The sequence below is a fragment of the Onychostruthus taczanowskii genome, unplaced genomic scaffold, assembly GCF_017590055.1.
Source record: "Onychostruthus taczanowskii isolate IOZ18803 unplaced genomic scaffold, ASM1759005v1 scaffold135, whole genome shotgun sequence".
Lineage (NCBI taxonomy): Eukaryota > Metazoa > Chordata > Aves > Passeriformes > Passeridae > Onychostruthus > Onychostruthus taczanowskii.
Genome location: NW_024498518.1, coordinates 1,149,253 through 1,166,149, shown reverse-complemented (window position 1 = coordinate 1,166,149; position 16,897 = coordinate 1,149,253). Strand labels below are relative to the sequence as shown.

Sequence of the window (16,897 nt, the reverse complement as noted above, 5' to 3'; positions counted from 1 at the left end):
CCAAAATCTATGGTAATTCAGTTTCATTGTGCATGAATCTCTAATCTATCATGTGTTTAGGTAATGTGTGAAAACACAACTCATACTACCTTAAAGGTATTTAACATTTTTATTTATTCCATGCACACAAAGATAACTTATTTGGAATACGCTGAAACCTACACAAAATGCTTTCCTACCTCCAGGCATAATCTGTCCAACATCCTGCACAGTTAACACTGACAACTTCTCCTCTGTATCCACTCTGATCACACTGAAACTCAGACAATTCATGGATAACACTGCTTTTCCTGGAGGGGGGCCACCCAGTTCAGAAGGTCTGGAAGACAGAAAGTCCAGTTAGATATGAATCAACAGACCAATACTGGTGAGAGTGTCACTAAAAACATTCTGCTGGTTTCTCAGGCTCGGTAAGGTTAAGAAGAAGAATGGTTTCTCACTTTGAACAAACAAGAGTTCAAGACCTATATAGCAACTAAATGAATAAAGAGCTAAAACAAAACTCTCCAAAATGTCAAAGTTTTTTGTTTCAAGTTTTCTTGAAGTTGACTTTCTGAAAAGGCACATTTTGATCACAACTGGTATAAAAAAAATCCAGCATATCCCATCCATTTGTCTATCAATAATTAAAATATTTCTTTTTCTTAGAGCATCCCTTGCTATCTCCAGAAATCCAACAGTATTTTGCACAAAAAATAGCTGCAAATTATTTTTTTTTTATTTTAGGTCCCTGTTTACAAAACATTATGCAAAGCAATTGATTGAGAATTCACCATCTTCTTCCTCCCAAATAAGTAAGTCTTGTTTTGGAGGCATTTTAAAAGACCTTGAATAACTTCAGTGAGGATGAGACCTCACCTTCCCAAAGCACGAAAAAACCACCTTCTGCCTGACTATTCTTAAAAAATATTAAACTTTTTAAAGAAAATAAACAAAAATTGACCATCCTTTAGTGAAGGAGACACCTGTGAGCTTCATATTTCCTCTGCCTAGGTCTTTGGGCATCTCTATGTGAGTTATGGTATTTTCTGACTATCACCTTAACATGAGATTCCCCAGCCCTGGAAGTGTTTGAGGCCTGGCTGGATGGGGCTTGGAGCAACCTGGTGTAGTGCAAGGTGTCCCTGCCCATGGCAGAGGGTTTAAACTCCTTCCAACCCAAAGCATTCTGTGATTCTGTGACACATTTCAATAGTCAAGAAAATCTTCAGTTCACTTCTCAGAAAAGGGAATTACCTGCGAATAGCAACAGTTAGTGCCTCTGAAGAACTAGCACAAGGACAGATTACTTCTGGTCTCAAACCTCTGGATTGAAATACATTCAGGAATGCATCACAGGAAGATATTGACCCTAGGAAGAACCATCACATAATCAGAAACATTTTTAAAAGAGCAGGAAAACATGAGCTGCAGGAATTCTAAGTCTGTGCTCACTCTCAGCTCAGTTATGTGAATACTGCTGCATTCATGTACAAACCAAATACTCCTTCAAACTGTCTGAAAGGCATTCCAGTTCATTGTAAGAGAGTAGATTTGGAAAAAGAACTCCTAGTGACTAACAACTACACTGAATGAAATTCCCAACTGCATACTCCTCCTTTGGCAGCACTCACCAGCACTTAGTATCATGGAAAGTCTTTCAGGGATCAGAATCCTTTGCCACTAAAGGTACCTTTATGTCAACCTCTTATACAGCTCCTATCTGATTGTTTCTTACAGAGGTCACAGCACTTAAATATCAAATGCTTCTGACATACCTTCACAATTCTACCAGGACTCTAGCACTTGGCCCAAAGTGGATTATATCTATATTTATATCTTGTAGGTATCAGTTTAAGTCAATTCGTGGAAGAGTATAGCACTAATGAAAACATGAAGCTCAAAAAATGAATTTACACTGGTAATTATGGCCAAGAAGTGCAAATGAATGCAATGAAAAAGCAAGGCCATCAGTGGCACACAAATAGTGTTTTACTACAGAACAAACTGCTTAACCCCCCAAGCATCAGCTCTGACACAGGATCTAAAACAAACAGAATCCTGGCAAGACTGACACTCAGGAAAGGCATCCATACTCACATGGATTGGCTCCATCTGCCACTATTAACATCCGTAAGGAGCTCAGGCTAACATCTCTCTGATCCCTCTGAGCCAAAAGTGACCAGTGCATATCACGGGATTTTACTACTGCTACACGGGCTGCAAGTCAAAACAATAATTATGCTGTATGTGCAGAAACAAAATAAAGACCAATTATAAAATTATGTAAGTGTTCTTGTGTATTTACACATATCTATGAAAATATACACAAAATTATGACACTACAAATGTAGAAAACAAACACCAAATATTCAACTACTATAACACGTGTATACTCAAAATCTCCAGATGGACTTGATAACAGAATTTGAATGTTTGCTGCTAAAGAAACAGAGATTCTTTAAAGGTCTCTCAGAAGAAGCCATCAACGCCACTCATCAGTGAAACTACGAGCACATAGAATACTGAAATGGGGTAATCAGTGTGATACAAAGACATTTTGCACAAACAATTTATTTGTTTTCAAAAACCCAAAAAGAGATGGGTGAATTAAAACAACCTTTAGGGTACCTTTGTATGAGCAGACTTTCTGTATCCAGGAAAGTGGATTAACCTTCATTAATGCATAGGGAATACTGATGACATGCATCCTGTTCATAACACTCTACAAGAAAGAAATTCAAAAATAAACTTCCAAGTGGCTTAAAAAATATAGAACATGTAACAATGCTTAAATAAAACCCCCATCATCACAGCTACAGCATAACTCTTACAGTTAACTGGCAGTGAAAACTATGTGTATACTTTAAAAAGACATGCTACACAAGGTACAGCAAAAGCAACAGTTTATTCTGAAAAATATAAGTACTGAAACAAAAAACATTTGAGAGAAATGATTAATTTATAGCCTCATTCTGATATCAGTACACTACCAATGAAATAAGCAAATTGCTGCAGTTTTTTGCCTTTCTTGCAATACTCACCGTTAACACTCCATGCCAAAGGCCAGCCTCTCTTTTGAAATCCAAGACATTTGTTAGTGTTTCAGCTGAAAGCAAAGGAAAAAGATATCAGATTTAAAAAGCATATTTATAAAAATACTTAAGAACTACAAATATTTGTTCAAGCAACTCTGAAACTTCTATGACTGCTGAGGAACCAAAGCTCTGTTGCCTATAACAAACAGGTCGCTTAAGCTCCAAGTGGCTTGTTTTACTTATTGCAATCATCTTTGAATTATGACTACTACACTAGAACATTACAAGGCATTTAACACCTTGATTCATTATAATACCCTTTCCATCTGCCAATGAACTATGCAGACTGAAAATTTAGTCTTGAAGCAAACTTCTTCAGCTGAACTGAAAAAGTTAATCTGTATTTGAAAGAATTAGATCCAGTAAGAAATATCACCATGGCTCTATTACATTTTCTTGACTATTTTCTCTGAGGAATTTGAGTATCTCATGTGATTCAAAAAAAACAAGTAAGAATCAACGATTTTAAATGAAGGATTCAAACTGAATTTTGAGGGCCATCTTGCATTGATTAGGTAAAACTTGCTTATCACTGTTGTAGGATGGATGTATGCAAGAAAGTACTTGGTTAAATGGTAGCACAGGTTAATCTATACAGATGGTCAAAACCAAGTGCAGTTCTTGGCTGTTCATTGGAAGAATGACGGCAAACAAGCAGATCTCTCACAGTATTCATATCCCTGGGGAGATATTCTTTTGTGGGACATGATTAGGTAAGAGGAAGATCCCCTCCTTGATTACATTTTCACAGGTGGCTTAACGCTCTTTCACACATCACACCCTTTATAAATGAGGAAGTTTGTTTTTCCCTTTTCAGCTGAAGTGACTACTCTGTATCTGAAGTTCTTTGGAGACAGCAGACATGATTATGCAACACGAATTGCCTGAAGATGCAAAACTCTCAGTATAATTTTAAAGTTACACCTATCTAACTTACCTTCTGAATAACCACATGCCTGAGTCAGTGCATGACAGTGTGCCAGCATGGAGGCATGAGATACAGTAATGCCCACTGTGCTGCCCTCTTTACTTGTTTTGTACTGAGAAGAGAAAGCGTATGCAAGCATTAGATTAACAGCAAAACCAAGAAAAGTTACAGTAGTGAATTGAAAACATATCACAAAAACAAACCCAGCTTTTTTAATTCAGAGTGTTAGCATAAAAATATATTTATGTCCACAGAATACACTGCTGTGGTAAAAAATCTGTTTGTCTAGTCCAATTAAATTGTCCTGGGGATCCCAAAATGCTGATTATCCCCAGTCTTCAACCTGACTCCACACAATCACTCAATTGACAGTCTGCCTGGCAGCCTGACGGAAACACTCCTGTTTCACAGTTTAAAGTATTAAACTCTCTCTTTTATTGTATCCAGAGTTTAAAGGAAGAAAACATCACATAAACTACGACAGAGTAACCACAGAAGTTACCACATGACACTGCATCACCTCGATATAAGCAATCTCGGCGCTGGCATCCCGGACCTGGGGGTGCCAGTCCTTGGCTGGTTTTGCCAGATGCTTCCCATCAATCACAAACCAAATGAGACGAGGCCAGCCTTCAAAGAAAAATAAAAGCTACTGTCACCACAGTTCCAAACATCAGAGTTTTTCCCCCAGTATGCAGGGATAAGGACGGGAGGCAAGCAAAAGCAAAAACCCCTGCCGGAGAGGAAGAAACGGCACAAAGCACTGCCATGACAATCAAGACAGCTCTTTATGTGTAAGAACCATGCAAGCAAACCCAAAACCTGAAGTTTGACAGCAACAATAAATATACCTGCTTTTTATCCCATAAAAAATAAACCCACACCTTTGAACGTCACCACCTCGCCAGTCTGAGCTTTTGGGAGGCCTTTCTGACAGGCATCAGTGGTTAAAGCTAACGTGACTCCACAGCTGCCCAAAAGAAACCCAATCTGCTGACTGCCAGCATCCTGTAGAGAAACAAAGAAAGAGCAAAATTAAAAATAACAAAGCTTTTGGACAGTTTGCTGTAACTCCTTCGTGTTTAGAAAACATTAAGTCAATTTATATCACAGGAAAAAACAAAAGTCAATCCCATAAGACCTTTAAATGACTGAGAAAATTAAGTTTTGCTTAGTGCTAGCTAAGATTTACAGCAGATCTAGTAAGAAAAGCAGTGTCAGAAGCAGTGGCTGTACATCCCTCCACAACCCAATAGGATGTTTATAAATTCTGCTAAAACAGAAAACTAGTTTGATGCTGTTTCTGAGTCCAGACACACTGAGGAGCAGAGCCTGTAGCTTTTTAGTTCTTCCCTAACAATCTCCAGTTGTGAAGGACTATACCTGTATTTCAGTAGCTATGGTGTCTCTGCCTGCCTCATTACTCAGCATCAGAGCTGAAAAACAACCTTTCTCTGACATACTCAGAGAAATACTTCCGCACACGTTTTTGAAAATAATGAATTAAAATAATTTCTACAATTACATACCCTAAACCACTTAAATTACTAGCTTAATATTACTTCCCCCTTTCCTTAACTGAATATTGAATATAATTCTAAGCACAGAATGTACAATGAGCAGTCCACCCTGATGCTTTCTAAAGAGTAGGCTTTGAAGGACCCCATGTAAGGATTGTAGGATTTAGACATACACACACACACACACAAACACTTTATTCATTTATCAAACATAAAAATGTTGAATGTATCCACCTACCTTTCTTGTCAGTGGAACTTCTATTGGGACAGGAATAAGTTCTGCCAGGAGACATCCATAAAATGCCACCATAAACATAACTGGATCACTATTAGGGAATACGAGAGCTACCTACAAAAATATAGTAAAATAAGAAAAATTTTATTTGCCATTTGGCAGAGAGAGGGGCTGGCTGCTTTTTAATTTGTGGAACAAAATTTTCACAACAATCTCCAGATTCATAGATAACCAGGCAGAGAAATACTAAGTATTGAGACAATGTATTACAAGTCACAGTAATGATTATTACACAATATATTATTACAATATTTTATAACAAGGCTTTCTTCAGCTAAAGCTGTTCCTCACTATTTCATCCATAGGGACCACTTCCAACAGCAGCCTACCCGGTCTCCAGGCTTCAGCAGGGGCTCATTCTTAGTGGTTAGCTTGTTTAGCAGGGTATAGGCTAACTTCAAGCTTCGACTCCATAGCTTGCCTAAAGAACAAAAGAAGAAATTAAGAAGCAGAAACTAAAATGTTAACAGTTAATTGGCAGATCTCAGTCCCTCACACATGTACTAAGCATGACGGTATCAGAACAGCTGGCCAAGTCCAAGTACAATTTAGAACTTGGCTTCTTTTTGGTTTACCTCTTTCTTTTTTTAAATTTTAAATGTAAAACTAAACATGCTATTCTAAACAACACTCAAAGCTCCACTGCAGAGCAATTAAATTACTGCAGCTGCTGAGCTATATTTCCTGCATCCTTCATCTGTGTGAATGCAAACAATAAAGTTCAACATTCTAACATATTATCCAAGGAAATGCTGCAGTGAGCTATCCTGAAGGACAGAGTTATTTTTCCCAAAAATGCAATTTACTATAATACTTCTAGAACATTAATAAAGGCAAGTTTCACTTCCCACCATTAACATCCTGATTATGCTCCTGAGGTATGAGTCTTCTCTATAAGGCTGTGCAAGAGGATGTTAAAATGGAATGTCTCCACTGGGAATCTGAAGAGTGCATTATTAGTCATCTGTTTCTACCTCCCAGTTTATACTGGGCTATTTTTAGTGTTCTTTTATGAAAAAACCCACACTATTCTAAGAGATTTACAAATAGCCACTTGGAAAGAACCAATATGTTTTGCAATAAACATTTTCTCCTCCTTAACTTCTTTAAAAACGTTTTTCATATACAATCAATTTATAATTTACATTCCTACAGCAATCTCCAACCATGTGTTACAAGCACAGGCAGTCCCTCTGAAGAAAGGCAAACTGTTGTTTCATGATGAACACTGAATTCCTCCTTGCAGCTGGCTCCAACACGTACCATAGGTCAGGGTATAAACTGCTTTCCCAGTGGTATCCAACGCTGTCAGACAAGGGGCTTTGGACTGGGTGGTTCCCCAGCGCTGCAGGGCAGCCAGCAGTGAGGGGGGCCAATTGGTCACAACCCCCAGCGGTTCCCCTTTAAGTACATTCACTTGGTTTCCTTCAGGCTTTGGTTGATTTGGGTCAGGCTGTTGCACTAAAACCAGAGCACAGTAAAAGGGAAATGTCAATCTGTACAAAATGCGTAAGTTACACTTCACTGGCTCTTCTATGACCCATTCACCTCTTCCTCACAACTATCACTACTTCTCCTCTGCTTTATGATGATGCTGTGCTAATCATCTGTTGGCTTCCCAAAAAACAATGACCATCACTTCAAAGATATGATTGCACATTATTGAAAGACCAGAATGTGAATCGCTAACGTACTTCTCTCTACTTTGGAAAGCTGCTGTTTTCTGCTGCTTTTTCTTCACATCTATATCAATGAAAGCCTCTGCTTAGTCAAGAAGGGTTATCAAAGACAGTGGCTTCAGTGACATCTGGACACTGATTTTTGCTGCACTGAATTCTCAACAGGTGATGAAAAATGACACCGTGCCTGGCTAACAATGTATTTTTAAAGAAAGGCCTTCTGTTAAAATCCTGCTCCAAGCTGCTCCATAAAGTGAACTATCTTGATCTTAGCGAGCAAAGTCCTGGCTGAAGTTAGCAAACACTCCATGTAGACAACCAGCAAAATTAATGGTTCCATGTGATGCTTTCCACAATTACATGCACCTCAGTGGAAGTTCATCTGGAAAAACTTCAGCAAAAGACTAGAATAACAAAAACATTGAATCTTACAAGTAGCAAACCAATAGTAGAAGAACTCTAGTGGCAGCTGCTCAGAAATGCCACACTGAGTAAGAAGGTTGAGTTTAAGATTATCTTCCACTTGTGATAACATAATGACCTTTCTTACTTCACTGTATTAATTTTACCATAACTAGTTTTCTATTGAGAAGAGAAACCAACACTTGCTAAGTTCAGTCATGAACCACTTCCACAAGAAGTAAAAAACATATCTGAAAGAAAATTAACCTTCAAGTAGTTCTTCAAAATCATCCACAAAAAACTCCTTCAGAGGTGGGCGCTTCGGTCTTTTCAAAGTATTTAGCAGCTGCTGGATTTTAGAGGACACTCTACTGTTCACTGGGACACCTGCCAAATGGAAAAGATTTATTATTTATCATATATTAAACAAAATACACTAAAACACACAACTTTCAGGTGGAAAAGTCATTCAGGATGCGTACCTTGTTTGGAATGAAACAGCTTTAACTAGTAAGTTTCCACCATGAATTTATTTGCTTTCCAACAATGCTGTTACCTGGCTGACGCAGACACCTTCTCACACTTCATTTTAGCTTTTCAAACCACTGACCCCTTCATGAGATTTCAACTGAAACATGAATGCCCTTTTATCCAGGAATCTAGCTATTTACTACACCTTAACATTCATTCCATTCTGAAAGCATCAGAATGCTTGGAAAAAATGACTGAATCTTTTAATATTTTATAGGGCTTGTACAAATAATCACAACACAAAACATGTTAAATGCTGATTTTCATTTGTGTATGTTAAAATATATGTAAATACATGTTTTTATATTTATCAAAATTTAAAGCTCTGAGGCAATATAAAATTAAGATGCATAAGAAGAGATATATAGACAAGGGGACACAGATGGAAAGGCAGGAGGTCTATAATGCAATCACCATCTGCAGTTTCCAGAATGCTGCTGCTGTAGCCTCTGGGCACTCCTCGCACGGATGCCACCTGCGGGCGCTCGTGGTGCAGGTACTCCACCAGGCCAGTGGTCACATCAGGGGGGGCAGAGTGGTTCTCTGCAGAAAGGCAAGACAGATACAGGAGCTCATCAGGCACCTTAAGAATCAAAATAATCAAGACTGCTTCCTACAGGAGCGTATTTCACAAATCCTCACAGGGGCTCCTTCCAACCTGGAGGCACAAGCCTGCTTTGCTTGGAGCTGTGCCCTGTCTCCTGGCTTAGAGAGTATCACAGAATCACAGAATGATTCGTGTTGAAGGGACCTCAAAGCTCATCTTGTCCCACCCCTGCCATGGGCAGGGACACCTTTCACCAGACCAAGGTTGCTCCAAGCCCCATCCAACCTGGCCTTGAACACTTCCAAGGATGGGGTAGCCACAGCTTCTCTGGGCAACCTGTGCCAGCTAGGGCCACACTACTCTCACAGGGAAGGATTTCTTCCTAATCTGAGTCTCTCTTCTTTTTTAAATTAAAACCATTCCCCCTCATCCTCTCACTAACTGCCCCTGTAAGAAGTTGCTATTATCATTCCAAAAATGTAACCATAGTTGTAGAATGGTTTGGAATGGAATGGTTTAGGAAATGGCAGTATTTTTGAGAAGTGTTTAAACAACAGACAAGGAGAACAGGAAGACTGAAATATTTAGAATCCTGATGAGTAAAAATAGGAATGCAGCAGGGAAGAGCTGGAGAAAACCCTGCTGCCCAGGGCTGGAGCTGCCAACAACCCTTGGAGGACCTCAGCATGTCACAAATCCTGCCAGAAAAGCTGCAGGCAGAGGGAGATCTGGGCAGTGCTGTGAAATACATACACAATCCCCCACTATGAGGCACTGATCAGCCCCAAGATAGCAAATGCTACTTGCACTGCTCCCACATTTCCAGAACTGATACACAAGCCACAAGTCCAGCTCTAATTGGTTTTAGAGGGACCACCAGGAGAAAAATTTAAATCCATTCCCATCCCTTCCGATGGAATTCACTGCAATGCCAGTGTTTGCACTGCAGAGACTAAATTCCTTTCACGTGGGTAAGATACATGAAGGAGAAAGTGCTACTTCATCTGTCACAAAAATGCTCTGGATTCAGTAACCACAAAGATGACAACTGTCTAAAGCTGACCCATATAACCACTGCACAGGACCCATAGAGAGCCCATGTATACACCTGCCTCATGTATATGCTCTCACTCTGTTCTATATATTTTTGAAGTTGCTTTTTGGCTGTTTTTCTCTTTTTCCCTTTAGCTTTCCCAAAGTACCAAACCAGAGGCTTCCTGCAACATACAACTTGGCCACAGAGACAACTGTACCTGGTTTCCACTTCCCGCCTGACAAACCCTTCAGTAACTAGAAATGTCTCACTATGTATGGAGGAAGAATAAGTTAAATTTTCAGGATTTAAGCTCAGATAAAAACCACATTAGCTTAATTAATAATTTGAGCATTTTATTAATCAATGCCCATGAGACCCCATGCTATTAGTTTGTATCATCCAGAAATACCATGGCACAGCAGGGTAAGAGAAGTGGTGAGGAGTTAAAAAGGCAAGTGAGCAGACTTATGACTTCAGGAAGAAAGGTTAATTGGATTCAGACTGAAGGACCTTTCCATTAGTGACGACAAGACAGAGATAAATGCAAGAAAGTAGTGTCCAAAGGAAGAACAAATGGGATATGACAAAGAATTAAAAGCCATGATGATCTCTATTTCCAGCTGCTCTAAGAGCTAAGGTGAGAAATACTCCACAGTTGATATAGTGACCTTGAAAAAAACCAGGACATACCACCAGCCTTATTTGTTAAAAAAAACCAAACACAAAAGAACAAAAATCCCCCCTACATGAAGGGCTGTTCTTGCTGCTATTAAGTGAAAGACAAGCACCTTAAAAATAATGCACATTTCTATCTGACTCCACTAAATACTGTAACCTTGCACTTCCAACAGTTCAGTTTACTGCCTCGGAACTTAGTTGGAGCTCACCATTAAAAATGCAGGCTGGAGAAGATGAGCTGTAAGGGAACAAGCTGCTAAATTTAAATTCTCCAACATCTCAAAACTGTGAATAGCTATTCAGTACATAACCAAAACACAGAATATTTCAGTAGGGCATGGCAATTAAGATATGTAAGATGCCTTTCAGATTGCTGATATCAGCACACTATCTGAAAAATAAATAAACTCATCTTCTATGCTCTAGGACAAATCAAAGCCCCTTTTAGAAAGTATGGGAGTATTTATCAAGAGTCATAAAAGTTTGCAGTGTAAGAACTGAGTAAGTTTTCATATTCTTGTGAGCTAGGAAAAGTACATGCAGACAGGAAAAATGTCTCAACTGAACTGATATTGGCCATGCATGAATGTTACCAAGCTAGGAATGAAAACTGATAGAACATGGCAAGCACTGCAGAAATGAGGAAGACCATTCTTATGTAAAAATGCTTTCCTTTTTCTGTCAAAAATACTGGAAATTTTATCTTTATAAGTATTTTTAACAGATCAGCTCTTAAAGATCCCTGAGCTTCCTTCCTTCTAGATACCATAATTATTTCCCATTAATGAAATTTTAAACCTGCATACAGCCCAACATTCAGCTGCTTAAATGCTGGGCTCTGAACTGTTTAGTAAGGCCTTGATTTTGCATACAAGGTATTGATTTTGTATGTTGTTGATTAAACAGTCCTGATAGAGAGGTCTATCTGGCCTAGGGCATGAGACATAACAAGATGCTGTGCTACATTTTGGGTATCTTGCAAATTTTTACAGCTATATTAAGAATTTCATCAATCCCGGTTAAGCTTAAAAGGTTAGCTGTAATTGACTTTGTAATTTAAAGGAGTTAAACATAATTCCTATTAGTCCATAATATGAAATCCAGAAGGGCTCAAAGTGAAGTGGTGACAGATTACCTCTTTCTTACATCCACCAAGGACAAAAAAAATTGCAAATTTCTCATTATTAGTAAGTTTGGAAGTGGGAATATGATAAATTAGGTTTCTTTAAAGATTTTGTACAAACAGCAAAAAATGTCCCTAATGATTAGTACCTCTGATTTTGTAACCTTCCCAAAGATTCTGTGTGTTTTTCTGTCTTTTGGGTGCTTACCAACTGAACCACATATGAAATAAAGAATCTGACATTGTTTAGGGTAAATACATGCAGATTGAAAAGCATGCACCAAAACCAGGATTCCTTTGAAATTCTGCTTTGGAATCCATTAAAACTGAACCTTAGTTTCTTGGTAAAGCAAGCATTTTACCAAGAAGAAAGCACGTTCAGATCTCATGAGCAACTGGCTTGGGTTAAATATATATACATCATACCTACCTGGTCTGGGAATTGCACATTTTAAGGCTATTCACAGGTATCTCCTGGTGAAGACCTTTGTGTTTAGCCCTGCTTTGGGATTTGTAATCTGATTTCATTCCAACCACACCGGCAGGTTTACTGACCTATCTGCGTGTGTGCCATGAGATCTGCAAGTACAGTGGCAGCAGTGGTGGCAGGAGCTGTATTGGAAGCAGCAGCAGGTTTCCCTCCAGGATGAGATGAGGTGGAGGATGCAGAGGATGAGGTGGAGGAGCCCTGAATGACCCGGTTAAGCCAGGGCTCTACGTTGGAATGGCTCTGGAACGGAGTGGAGCCGATCCGCCCTTGCCGCCGCAACGAGCCCTCATCTTCTGATGCTGACGATGTGTCTGTGGTCAAAATAATGATGACAGGCCTGTAATGGGGGAATGGCAATGACCCAGCACCGGGAACACGGCGTTCGGCCGTGCTCCGCGTGCTCCGCGCAGCTTTCTCGCGTGCCACACGGGAGGGTGTGTGCTAAAGGAATGGGACAGTCACACACACAAATCCCTCTTGCTGCTGGTTGTTGGGTTAAGACAACAACTTGTACACATGAGGGCCAGAACACGCTTGGAGCGAAGTTTCAGTTACCTCCAACATTTGGAATGTCATGAGAGTTAAAAAAGGCTTCTACCGACAGCAGAAGATCAATGAGCATTGCATCCCGTCCCTGTTCCACTGAAAAAATATTTCTGCTCTGACCAGGTAAATTTTATCCCATCACACCTGAATAAAACCCTTTTTTTTGTTGTTGTTTATTTCCTTTTTTTGAGGGGAAGGGAATTCTTCACTTTCCAATTGTTTTGAGAACTAATTCCTAAAAAAGCCATGGTGCTCTGAAGTTCAATTAAAGAATTATTACAAAGCATGCATTTTAACCACATGAACTAATATGAATAATAGACAGAAATGCTTAGTAAAGCATCTTTTCATTCTAGATGTATATTTGTTGTTCTTACAAGTCTGACAAAGGGCTCCTAATTTAATTACAATCTAGTTACTTACAACTTTCCAGATGTTTCCCTTTGGAATCTTTTCTTATTTATTCTCCATCCAAGAAAAAATGAAAAGGTAATTCTAAATATCAAGAAAATACATCCCTTGTGATTCTGAGAGAAAACCAGGAAGTCTTATTAGAGAAAAAAAAATCTTGCCCTCATGAAGAAATTGCTGAATTTTAATGACTTGATCTGTTACATGCTTTATATAAGGTAGGGTGTCTTGTACCATACTCTAAGAATCCCAGACATGAAATTCTAGGGTTGGTTACACCAGGAATTCTGCAGCCTTAATTCTGGCTGTTTTCTCAATCCTCTGGACACATAATTGTTCACCTAGATACAACTGTTCAGCTAGATGCGATTCCATATACATTTCTCAAAGCAACATAAAAAAACCAAAACTACTCCTCATCTTGGGCAATGCATTTCAGTTACCATCTCTTTAATTTTTTGATTTTCAAGAATATGCACATTTCCAATAATTTCAGACTAATTTCTCTTAGGAGTCTAAAATCATAAAAACAAAAAAACCCATTTCATAACAATGTTATTAGCTTGATGGCATTTTCAAAGATAAAATTGTAGGTATCTCATTATTTGACCTCCCTCATCAAACATGACAATTTTGAATGAAAATACTCAAACAACAGATCTCTGAGAAGATTCAGCTGTGGTACATCCCCATTCCTGGGTCCATGTCTCATGTGACACTTCCAGTATGCTGCCACATTTGGAGTTTTTGGCAGCTGACTCCATTTGCTCCTGGAGAGAAGCCAAACCTGTCCCATATTGCTTACAACCTTCTCTTTCTTTTAGGCAGAAAGCAAAAATAAATAATCCCAGGAACACGGAACAAAATGGGATTATGAACAGCCAGGAATTTAAAAAATACCAAACCACCATGTCTGCCATTTCTAATCACTTCAGAGGAAGAAACAGAACTACACAAAAAGCAGGTTTCCCACAGAATACACACTCTGATAATATCTCCTTACCAGATTCAAGACAAATGAACTCTGTGTACAAAAATGGAGGATCCATAGTAAAAGCATTCTAATAACAAAACATAAATACACAATGAAATAGCAAGGTCACCCCAGCAGGAGCTCAGTGGCAGGGGTTAATCCATGGATCCTGGTGTGTGGTGACAGAACAGTGACAGAATACTGTGTGCTTGGCTTCCAACTCTTCCTGGCTGGGAGCTGACCCAAGACAGCCACAGAAGGCACCCCTCTTTGAGCCAGATTTGCATGAAGGCTCAGCTCCAGGTCTGATCACAGGAAATTCGTGTGGGAAGGATCAGAGACTCAACGGGACAAAACCAGAAGTACGTTAAAATTTTTGGAAGGATGACTGAAAAATGTAGTTTCTTTACTGCCAGCCAGGAGCTGGATTTCAATTTAACACTGTGCTGAGAACCAAAGACTCACAGAATGGTTTGAGTAGGAATATCCTGAGTTGGAAGGGACTCATGAGGAATACTGAGTCCAACTCCAGGCCCTGCACAGGGGCACCCCAACAATGACACCATGTGCCTAGGAGCCTTGTCCAAATAGTTCATGAACTCCATCAGGCTTGTGGCCATGATCAACAGCTTTCAGCTCCTATTATATTTAAGGTGCTACTGCACCCTGCTCAATCCCAGTGTGAGCACACTTGGCTTCTTTGCTGACCACCTGCACAGGCACGTTACAAGGTGACACTCCAGCAGCACAAATACACTAAAAACATGCAGATCCCACAGCCTCATCTTGCTCTGTACACACATGTACAGCATGGAGTGCAGGCTCAGGGGCACGGCCAGGCATGTGTTCCATTTACACACCAGCAGCCCTTTTGATCCTATATCCTACTGCTCTCCCCACACTTGTTCCTCCCTAGTCTGCCCCTTTCCCTGTCTGCACCTCCTCACCTTAACATCCCATAACAAGACTCACACAGCTGTGAAATACTCTTGCCCTGCATCCCACACTGTGTCCCTCACCCCTCTGTGTGCTCCCCCCAGTCCAGAAGGTGCTCTAGTGCTGACTGGTCTTGATGGCCTTCACACCTGGCCAGGAGGGCTGAGGCTCTCCAGGGACAGGCCTGGACAGGTGACCCTTCTCTGAGTCCTGAACTTGCCTTCCAGCCTGTTGCTGTTCCCAGTGCCCCTCTGGGCTTGTGCAGACGGGGCTGGTGGCTCCGGGGACAGGGCATTATTTGGGCTGCCTCACCTGCCATGCCTCACACTCCTCTGCAGGTGAGCAGGGCAGCTTTTATCACATAATCTAACAGTCTCTCCATAGCATCTCAGCTTCTTTTTAACAGTTGCTCAGAAAAAAAAAAAAAAAAAGATATTATAATAAAAATACTTAACATATCTTCTAAGCAAAAACATTAAGGGTCAAGAAAGACCATCTATAAGAACACAGAGGATTATTATTTATTAACTAATTAAATAATTGGAGAACCCACAAAAATAATATATGTAAGTGTGTGACTTGCAAATTAAAGTGGAATTCTCTTTAAATGGGAAGAACAGAAAGAAGAAATACAGCCCAGAAAGCAGGAGGGCAGCATACCTGAACTCTTCTTTTAGAGAAGAGGGTTAAGAACTAAAAATGATGGAGAAGGGCAGTAGAAGTCAGTGTGCTTCTGCTCCTGGGCCACATTACAAAAGACACGTGCACATTCTCAGAATTAAACATCTTAGGTAATCCCCCTTCTTCGTATGCAAGACACTGGCCTCTTCTTTGATATGCAAGACACTGGCCTCAAACCACCTGGCTTGCTAGCACATGTTGCATGACTTTCTTAACTTTCAGAAAATTCACGGAGACAACAGAAGATTACCTTTTCCCCCTAAAATTAAAGAAGGTGCTTTGCCATAACCAATCTGAACAATTGTAACGTATGACTTTCTGACTGTCTCAATTTGCTCAGCACTGAATAGTTGAAACATCTGATGAGTGATCCACAATTAATGCAGCAACTTAATGCTCTAGTATTTTCTTCAACTTTTAAAAGTAGAATCTTCCGCAGTGTGAAATCAGGTATTTTCAGCTCTGATATGCTTGCCTAGATTATTTCCTCTGAGTGTAAGAGGACGTAAGAGAACATACTTCCTGCCTAAAGGGCACCTGCTCACTCTATGACTGCTTTCATGCGGACTTTCAGCAGCTACACTATCTCTAGATGAGACACTAAAAACCATGAGGAAAAATATCACAGCAGATATCCAACCAAGACCTGATAACTGGGAAATACAGCCATGGTACAGAACTTTAGTGCAACCTACCAACAACTTAGGGCAGGGACCCCTTCTGCTATCCCAGGCTGCCCTGTCCAACGTGGCTTTGGACATTTGCTGGGATGGGATAGCCACAGCTTCTCTGGGCAGCTCTGTTAATTCTCTGTGCTCACTCACACGTACCTGGAGGGGTGTATGTCTCTACTGAAGAGTGCACCAGGACAGAGCGTCTCTTCGAGGGCATGGGCATCTTCCTCTCTTTATATTTTGCAAGTGCTGCTTGTACTGCTTCAGTGTGGACATCTAGATAGAAAACAAACAGAAATGTTAGAATTTCAGTTAGTCAGGAGGACTGAATCAACACCACTGCCTCCAGCTCCAATCCAGTGCAGAAGCA

General features: G+C 40.0%; 1 protein-coding gene across 1 annotated transcript in view; it reads right to left on the bottom strand.

Moving 5' to 3' along the window:
• The window catches only part of DIP2A (disco interacting protein 2 homolog A), a 54,246-nt gene that overhangs the window by 22,834 nt on the left and 14,515 nt on the right, over positions 1-16,897 (bottom strand). Inside the window, exons 4-18 of the mRNA XM_041397092.1 lie at positions 16,684-16,803; positions 12,372-12,617; positions 8,847-8,975; positions 8,169-8,288; positions 7,084-7,281; positions 6,150-6,241; positions 5,764-5,874; positions 4,890-5,013; positions 4,526-4,635; positions 4,015-4,117; positions 3,024-3,088; positions 2,611-2,704; positions 2,080-2,199; positions 1,237-1,351; positions 180-319 (exon numbers count right to left, since the gene is read on the bottom strand). Of these exons, the coding sequence (XP_041253026.1) occupies positions 180-319; positions 1,237-1,351; positions 2,080-2,199; positions 2,611-2,704; positions 3,024-3,088; positions 4,015-4,117; positions 4,526-4,635; positions 4,890-5,013; positions 5,764-5,874; positions 6,150-6,241; positions 7,084-7,281; positions 8,169-8,288; positions 8,847-8,975; positions 12,372-12,617; positions 16,684-16,803 (1,887 nt within the window). The remainder of the gene's footprint in view (positions 1-179; positions 320-1,236; positions 1,352-2,079; positions 2,200-2,610; positions 2,705-3,023; positions 3,089-4,014; positions 4,118-4,525; positions 4,636-4,889; positions 5,014-5,763; positions 5,875-6,149; positions 6,242-7,083; positions 7,282-8,168; positions 8,289-8,846; positions 8,976-12,371; positions 12,618-16,683; positions 16,804-16,897) is intronic.